The sequence below is a fragment of the Trichosurus vulpecula genome, chromosome 2 (genome assembly GCF_011100635.1).
Source record: "Trichosurus vulpecula isolate mTriVul1 chromosome 2, mTriVul1.pri, whole genome shotgun sequence".
Classification (NCBI taxonomy): domain Eukaryota; kingdom Metazoa; phylum Chordata; class Mammalia; order Diprotodontia; family Phalangeridae; genus Trichosurus; species Trichosurus vulpecula.
The window spans coordinates 43,302,130-43,310,873 of NC_050574.1; the positions used below are offsets into that span (position 1 = coordinate 43,302,130).

General features: G+C 45.0%; 1 protein-coding gene across 1 annotated transcript; it reads left to right on the forward strand.

The window, feature by feature from the left end:
- The first annotated feature begins 3,939 nt into the window (after nucleotides 1–3,939).
- LOC118838724 (kallikrein-6-like) lies at nucleotides 3,940–7,000 on the forward strand. The gene is made up of 5 exons (XM_036746086.1): nucleotides 3,940–3,985; nucleotides 4,370–4,532; nucleotides 4,777–5,036; nucleotides 5,579–5,715; nucleotides 6,848–7,000. Exons 1-5 carry the CDS (start codon nucleotides 3,940–3,942, stop codon nucleotides 6,998–7,000), a joined length of 759 nt encoding a protein of 252 aa, XP_036601981.1.
- The last annotated feature ends 1,744 nt before the right edge of the window (nucleotides 7,001–8,744 follow it).

Below are 8,744 nucleotides of genomic sequence, written 5' to 3' on the forward strand. Positions count from 1 at the left end.
TGAGAGGATGGTCAACAACAACAAATATTGCTTGTAAGCTGAGAATAAATGAAGACTAAGGAAAGGCTGTTGGCTTTAGTAATTAAGAGTGCTTATGATGAAAACTCCTATATACTTCCAGAGAAAGAACTGATGGAGTTTGAATGCAGATCAAAGCCTATGTCTTTACTTTCTTTATTTTTCTTGTTATTTTGTTTGTGTTTTATTCTTTGTTGTTTAGTTCATGTCCAGCTTTTTGTGACCCCATCTGGGATTTTCTTGGCAAAGATATTAGAGTGATTTGCCATTTCCTTCTCCAGCTCATTTTTACAGATGAGGAAACTGAGGCAAACAGGGTTAAGTGGCCTTGTCCAGGGTCTGATGTGTCCTCATGAAGATGAGTCTTTCTGATTCCAAGCCAAGTGCTATATCTACTGAGCCACCTAACTGCTCATGCTTTCTTTTGCAACATGACTAATATGGAAATTGGTACAAATGCCTTCACATGTGTAATCTATGTAAAATGACTTGCCTTATCAAGGAGGGAGGGAGGGAGAAAATTTGGAACTCAAATTAAAAAAAAAACAATGTTAATTTTTTTGCATGTCATTCAGAAATATTTAAGAAAATAAAAATATATTGGAGGAAAAAAAGAGGTCACTGTTGACTAGAGAGAGACTAAAACATTTCTAATGTACACCCCCCCACACCCTATTGTTCTGTCATTCTGCTGCATATTAATGAAGACTTTATTTGTGTAGGGAGAAACAGGACTAATTCGCCATTGTGTGGCTGGGACAGAATGATTACACTTGTAGCCAGACTGAGTGACCTCCGTCTCCCTGGTGGCTGGATCAAGAATTACAGATCAGTCTCTATAGGGCTGTCCAGGATATCTGAGACATAAAATGCAGCCCCAGGCTGAGTGGGGGCTGGAGTGAAAACATTGGGTAGGAGACAAATAGAATAGAAATCCAGAAATAGGAAAACTTATGCTTGGAGAACTGCTGATTTCTTCCTCTCCCTCCCTTTCCCTTCCCTATCTTGGTGTGAAGGGTGTTGCTGTGGAGTTGTTTCAGTCGTGTCTGACTCTCCATGACCCCATTTGGGGTTTTCTTGCATAAGACACTGGAGTGGCTTGCCATTTCCTTCTACAGCTCATTTGACAGATGAGGAAACTGAGCCAAATAGGGTTAAGTGACTTTTCCAGGGTCACACAGCTAGTAAGTGTCTGAGGCCAGATTTGAACTCAGGAAGATGAATCCATGCACCACCTAGATGGTTGAAAGGTAAAGGGAAGACATTCTACCTGTCTTGACCTCTACCCTGTCTTTAGGGATAGCAAGAATAATAAAAGCTCACATCTTATAACATTTCAAAGGTGCAGCTCTAGCTAAAGGCTTTTTCTTTGTAACACTCTAATGAGATAAGCATTGCTAGTATTATTCCCATTTTCAGATGAGAAACTTGAGGCTCTGACAATTGGATGTTCCAACATACAAATGATCCAGTTTGACTGGAGGCTCAAACTGTCCAGAAGGGCATGGCTTAGCTACAGGGAAAGAGAAAGAGAGTCGGAGAAATAGATATAGATATAGATGTAGATATAGATATAGATATAGATATAGATATAGATATAGATATAGATATAGATATAGATGTGTGTATGTATGTGTGTGTATACACATACACACACACATATATAATATGTAATCCTCCTGCTCCTCTGCCCTTCCTCCCAAAAATAGAACGCTAGAGGGAAGGAGGAAAAGGGAGGGAGGGAGGGAGAGAGGGAGGCAGACAGAGAGACAAACAGAGAGAGAGAGAGAGACAGATAGAGACAGAAAGAGAAAGGAAGAGAAAGAGGGATAGAAAGAGACAGTGAGAAGAGAGACAGAGAGAAAGATATATATATATATATTATATATTATATACATAGAGAGAGAGAGAGAGAGAGAGAGAGAGAGAGAGAGAGAGAGGAGAGAGAGAGACAGACAGAGAGAGAGAGAGACAGAGACAGAGACAGAGAGACAGAGGAAGAGACAGAGAGAGGCAGACAGACAGAGACAGAGACAGAAGATCCTGGAGGGAGGCTGAGATAACAGACACATGTAATGTAAGTAACACAGAGAATGAACTCAGGAGGCAGCTGGTGAGTCCTGATCAGAGACACAGCTGTGAAGGGCCAGAGACCCAGGAAGGGACTCCCACAGAGCCTGCTGGAGGTGGAAATGAGATTAGAGAGTCACAGGCTGGGAGGGAAGTGTCTGATCAGTCAGGTCTGAACACAGGGCTATTGTTCTTGGCCTCCCTGCCTGCTTTCCCCATCCTTCCCTTTCCTGCTCCCCTGGCCTCCCACCCTGTCCCCAGGCTGGGGGAGGGGGCCCCTCCCTGTGACACACACTAACACAGTTACTGACTTTGTGGGTGTCCGTGGAGAGACTTACCAGCAGGAGGGTGAGTCAGCCTGAACCCATTGAACCCAGGTGTTAGGATCCCTGTCTCCACCCCCTCAGAGACCCAGGCATCCAGAGCCTCCCAATACCCTGTTCCATCAAGGACCCTGAATTCTGCCTTACTACAGCACACATACACACGTGTGCATGCACACGCACGCACACATATACTCACACCTTAACCTCTCCTCTAGCTGTTGCTGTCCCTGAGTCTCTGTAAAATGTGGGGGTTGTATTATATGGTTGCTTATCTTCCTTTCATCTCTAGCACCAGGATCCTCTGAGCTCAGCCGTCTAGTTCCAGCTGTCCCAAAGATGTGGGCATCTACCATCTTCCCTATCCCCATCCACCACCCAGCTGATGTTCTCTTCGAGACCCTAGGGTCCTTCCTCTGAGTCTTCAAGGCTCTTAGGTGCGTGGATATTCAAATTTCACCCCAGCAGAACCTAGGTATCTGAGGTCAAAGGGTAACGAAGGGCAGGGCTTCTGGTGTTCGGAAGAATGTTTGGGGGAGGTGTGGGCGGGGGCAGAACGGGGTGGAGAGTGAACAGGGCCTGGGGCCCTGGCCAGGCAAGGGTTAAAAGGCACGGAGCTGGAACAGCAGATGTGAGGATGGGCTTCTGAGAGAAACAGCCAGTCCCAGGATCACCCATTCCTCCCTGGTGGGGACTCAGTCTTTGGTATCTGGGATTCTCTATGTATGTTTGTTTTTCATTTTTCCCTCTAATTTCTTCCCCTCTTACTCTTTCTGCCTCTGTCTCTGAATCTGTGTCTCCCTGTCTCTGTCTCTTTCTCTCTCCTCTCTCTGCACATCTCTCTCCAGGATTCCAGCTCAATTTCACTCAGCAGGTAAGATCAGAACTTTCTCTCCCATCTTCTGAGTCCTGAAAAGCCAAAGAGATAGAGAGGACCACAAGGAAGAGAACAGAGAAACTCTGGTTAATAAGCTATGAGGAGACCTGAGAGATTCTCTTGGGAAAAAAAACCTCTTCATTTTATAGAAAAAGAAACTAAGACCCAGAATGGTCAAGTAATTTAGTCGTCTTCCTCTCTCCCTCTTGATAATTTTATAGAGAAGCAAAGTGATGGCCAGAGCAAGGAAGGGATTCATCTGGGGTCATATGAATGATTCAGTGTCATTCAAGAGAAGTTTATATGATCATTTGTAGGGGATGTGGTGGGGATTCTCTGTCAGGTGAGGATTGGACTAGATGCTCTGAGGTCCTTTCTCACTGTAAAGTTCTGTGATTCTAAGACTGCACAAGCAATCAGAAGTCTTGGCTCTTGAGACATCTTAAGATTGGAGAAGTGAATTGATGAGTCAAGTCAAAATTGAGGAAGAGGGGTGAGGTCGAAGTCGAGATATGATAATTTATCAAAGAGAAAGTATGACAAAGGTCATCAGGGATGAGTAAGTATCCCAACTCCAGGTGAAGAATTGGGGTTAGAAAGGGGTGGGGCCTATTTCAGGAACCAATCAAGTTCATTCCCCTTTCCCCAGGAATGGTCATGGAACTGTTGATGTTTGCCTTGATACTGGTGACTACAGGTTTGGAGATAAGGATAGGGATGGAGATGGGGCTTGTGGTAGGGATGGGATTGGTTATGGGGACAGGGTTAGGGCTGGGGATGGAGCGCATGTGGGACTGGCAAGAGAGATGAGGAAAAGGATGAAGACGAATGTAAAGACGGGGTTGGGGAAAGAAGTGAGATTGGGGACAGGTAAGGGTAGAATGAGATTTGGAATAGAATGTGAATGGTCATGGGACTGGAAGTGGGGAGGCGAGTGGGGATATAAATACAGAAGCGTATGTGGTTAGAGTGGGGACAGGTTATGGGATAGACCAGGATGAAGATTCACTTGGGTGGGTGTCAGAGAAAGAATGAGGATGCATTTAGGAGTTACCTTATAGTGGTATTTCTTTCCCCATAGCCTGGGCTGAAGCAACGGACAAGGTTGTGGGATCCAAAGGCTACGGCTGTAGTGTGGGACAACGCCCCTACCAGGTTGCTCTCTTCTATTCCAACCACTTGCTGTGTGGCGGAGTCCTCATACACCCCCAGTGGGTTCTTACTGCTGCTCACTGTCAAAAACCGTAAGTCATTTGACCCAGTGATGGGAGAGATTGTGGTTAGGCCCTAGGAGGTACTTCCCTATCACCATGAATTTGGGATGAAAGGAAGAGTGGAAGACTGGGACATTCACATACAGCCCCATTGTCTTCCAGAAAAATACTTTGTGTAGCATGGAATCAAGGGATGGTTGTAGTGACCCAGGGAAGGAATGGGGCCTCAACCAAGGTCAGAGGGCCCACGAAAAGACCAGGATTTCTCCTTCAGGAGACTACAGGTCCTCCTGGGCAAGTACAACATTCGGCAGTGGGAGCAAAGTCAGCAGCTGAGCACAGTCTTCCAGGCTATCCCACATCCAGCCTATGATAGAGTTCGACATGATAATGACATCATGTTGTTGAAGCTACCTCGGCCCATGACTATGTCTTCCTATATCCAGCCTCTGACTCTTCCTTGGGAATCAGACTGCACAGACAATTCCACTTCACCCTGTGTCATCTCTGGCTGGGGCAAGACAGATGCCCAGGGTGAGTATGAGGACAGAAACAGCCAAATGGAGGGTCAAATGGTGGGAAGAGCCAATGTCAACTGGAAGAACCATTGATAAATGGTGGTAAATAGTGGGAGACATCACTGATAGGGGAAACACTTGGAGGGGGCACCAAGAGTGTCATCAATCTTAGGCAGGAGGGATGGAGAATGGGAGTGAACTGGGATGAACAGGCAGTGTGACTGAATGGTGGGAGGGATCCATGATGATAAAGACCAATGGTGAGAGAGGCTGATAATGGGAAAGGCCAACAATGGGAAGTACCATTGGTGGGGAGGACTGGGACTAGAAGGGATCAGTGATTAGAAGGGACTAGAAAGGAGAGGACAAAATTGGGAGGGAAGAACAGTAAGATAGGCATTCATTGGAAGGACCTCTGACGGGAAGAACCAATAGTGGGGGAATAGAGCTTTTTCTAGGATATGGTTGAGCAAAGTAACTGCATTAGCAGCTTCTAGACCTCTACAGTGTTACCCCAGTACCTGGTACATTTGTCTTTCCCCCTCCTATTTTCACTAGGCCATTACCCAGACACACTCCAATGTGCCTCCATTCACCTGGTACCTCATAAGACCTGCCAACAGGCCTATCCCAACCAGATTACTGCCAATATGGTGTGTGCAGGAGAACAGAAGAGTGGAACAGACTCCTGCCAGGCAAGTCGGAGAGGGGGAGGTTCAGAGTCAGACAGACAGACAAAGAGATACCCAGGGACAGAAAACTGAAGGCTTATATGCAGAAAAATGATGAGCAGAGATCCAGGGACATAGAGAGATAAAGGGTACTTGGGAAACGTTAGTCACACCAAGAGCCTAAGAACATAACAGTGATTTAAGTAATCAGTCAGTTAACAAGCAATTATTAATCATATACTCTGAGTGAGACACTAGGCTAAGTGCTAGGGATTCAAGGAAAGACAAACAAAAGACCCTGGCCCTTAAGGAATGTACATTCTAGAGGGAGAGATTACAGGCAAACAACAGCATACATATAAGATATATAACAAAATATAACAGATACAATACAATGCAACGCAATACAATATATTATTTGATTGTTTCTCAGTTGTATCTGACTCTTTGCTATTTCAGTTGGGGTTTTCTTGGCAAAGATACTAGAGTAGTTTGCCATTTCCTCTCTAGCTCATTTGATAGATCAGGAAACTGAGGCAAACAGGATTAAGTGACTTGCCAAGGGTCACAGAGCTTGTAAGTGTCTGAGGCCTGATTTAAACTCAGAAGGATGAATTTTCCTGATTCCAGATCCAGCACTCTACCCACCTCACCCCATAATCATATCATAACATAACATGATGTGACATGACATGACATGACATGACATGGTATAACATAACATAAGAGTATGATATAACATAACACAATACAATATAAACACAACATAATGTAATGTAATATAATATATTGTAAATGGAAGGTAATTTTGGAGGGCAGTGTCTAGCAGAAACAGGGAGAGGAAGGATGACTAGGGAGGGACTCTTAGGAAAAGTGGGATCTGAAACAAAGAAAGAGGAGGCTGACAAGCAAGGAGCTTTCTCTGAGGCTAGGGTCAGGACAGGGGCAGGAGAGGTGTCTCTGAATTTAACACTTGCCCAGTCTGATCCATAAACATGTTTCCTACCTGTCTCCAATTCTACTGCTCCCTCTGTCTTTGGGTCTCTCCTTCTTTACCTCTTCCTCTATGTAAGTCTGTCAGTGTTTCTGCCTGTTTCCATTCCTCTCTCTAACTGTCTGTGTCTGGGTCTTTCATTATCTCTCTTTCTCCCTGCAGGGTGATTCTGGGGGACCCCTAGTGTGTCAGGGACGTCTTCGTGGTCTAGTGTCCTGGGGGGAGGTTCCCTGTGGCTCAACCCAGAAGCCAGGAGTCTACACTGATGTGTGCCGATACGGTGACTGGATCCAAAGAACAATTCAAGCCCACTGACCTCCACCTGCAGCTTCTGACCTCTGACCCTACTGGCTGGTTCCATGTCTTCACGTGCCAAACTTACCCTAGCCTTTTTTTCTCCTACCACAAGCTGTGCACTGAAAACTAACATATTCAATAAACTGAATTGGATGTCTTTCTGTCCAAACCAATCTGATCCCTTAATCAAAATCAATATCCTTCTTGGGGTCATTTTCTCCCTTTCTAAAATTAGGAGGTCATACTAGAAAAGGAGATCTTAACCTGTGTGTGTGTGTGTGTGTGTGTGTGTGTGTGTGTGATAGACACCTTTAGCAAACTGGTGAAGCAATGGACCCTTCTTGGGGTCATTTTCTCCCTTTCTAGAATTAGGAGGTCATACTAGAAAAGGGGTTCTTAACTTCTGTGTGTGTGTGTGTGTCAGACACTGTTAGCAATCTGGTGAAGCAAAGGGCCCTTCTTGGAGTCATTTTCTCCCTTTCTAGAATTAGGAGGTCATAGTAGAAAAGGGGTTCTTAACGTGTGTGTGTGCGCGCGCGCGCACGTGAGTGTGTGTGATGGACACCTTTAGCAAACTGGTGAAGCAATAGACCCTTCTTGGGGTCATTTTTTCCCTTTCTAAAATTAGGAGGTCATACTAGAAAAGGGGTTCTTAACTTCTGTGTGTGTGTGTGTGTGTGTGTGTGTGTGTGTGTGATGGACACCTTTAGCAAACTGGTGAAGCAATGGATCCTTCTTGGGGCCATTTTTTCCCTTTCTAAAATTAGGAGGTCATACTAGAAAAGCGGTTCTTAACTTCTGTGTGTGTGTGTGTGTGTGTGTGTGTGTGTGTGTGATAGACACCTTTAGCAAACTGGTGAAGCAATGGATCCTTCTTGGGGTCATTTTCTCCCTTTCTAAAATTAGGAGGTCATACTAGAAAAGGGGTTCTTAACTTCTGTGTGTGTGTGTGTGTCAGACACTGTTAGCAATCTGGTGAAGCAAAGGACCCTTCTTGGAGTCATTTTCTCCCTTTCTAGAATTAGGAGGTCATAGTAGAAAAGGGGTTCTTAACGTGTGTGTGTGTGTGCACGCGCATGTGAGTGTGTGTGATGGACACCTTTAGCAAACTGGTAAAGCAATGGACCCTTCTTGGGGTCATTTTCTCCCTTTCTAGAATTAGAAGGTCATACTAGAAAAGGGGTTCTTAACCTGTGTGTGTGTGCGTATGTGTGTGTGTGTGTGTGTGTGTTTGATAGACACTGTTAGCAATCTGGTGAAGCAATGGACCCTTCTCAGAACAATGGTTTGTTACCTACATTTGCAATTGGAAAACAAAAATAAAAAGCTAAATTTCAGTGAGAGGTTTTATGAAAATAGATGCATATTTTTCCCCCAATCTAAGACACAGACTTTGTGATCTCTGTTTGTGAAGCCCTGGATTGTACAATCTCCAAGATTCCAGCTCTAAATCCTATATTCCTCTATCCTTCTGCAAATCAACTTCCCCCTCTATTTGCCAATTCCGGCACCATCCCATCTTAATTCTTATTTGTCCTCCAAGCCCCTGATCAATTCCCACTTCCTTCTGGAACCTTCCCTCATTTCCCCAGTCCATGGGGACCTCTGCTTCATCTGAATCCCAGGGAAGAGTTATGTGGAAACAGGATTGATAGTCAGGAGGCTTGGCTTGTCCTCTGCCTTGGTGCTCTTGTCTCCCAGGGGTCAGGGAAGATCTGGAAGTATTTGTGGGAGGGGGAAGAGAAAGGTAATTGTGTGTTTT

Bases quoted from the DNA above. Each gene is read 5' to 3' on its own strand.
- LOC118838724 (XM_036746086.1), top strand. From the start codon at position 3,940: ATGGTCATGGAACTGTTGATGTTTGCCTTGATACTGGTGACTACAG. The intron at 4,533-4,776 runs GTAAGTCATTTG...TTTCTCCTTCAG, and splicing joins GCTGCTCACTGTCAAAAACC to GAGACTACAGGTCCTCCTGG. The intron at 5,037-5,578 runs GTGAGTATGAGG...TATTTTCACTAG, and splicing joins GGGCAAGACAGATGCCCAGG to GCCATTACCCAGACACACTC.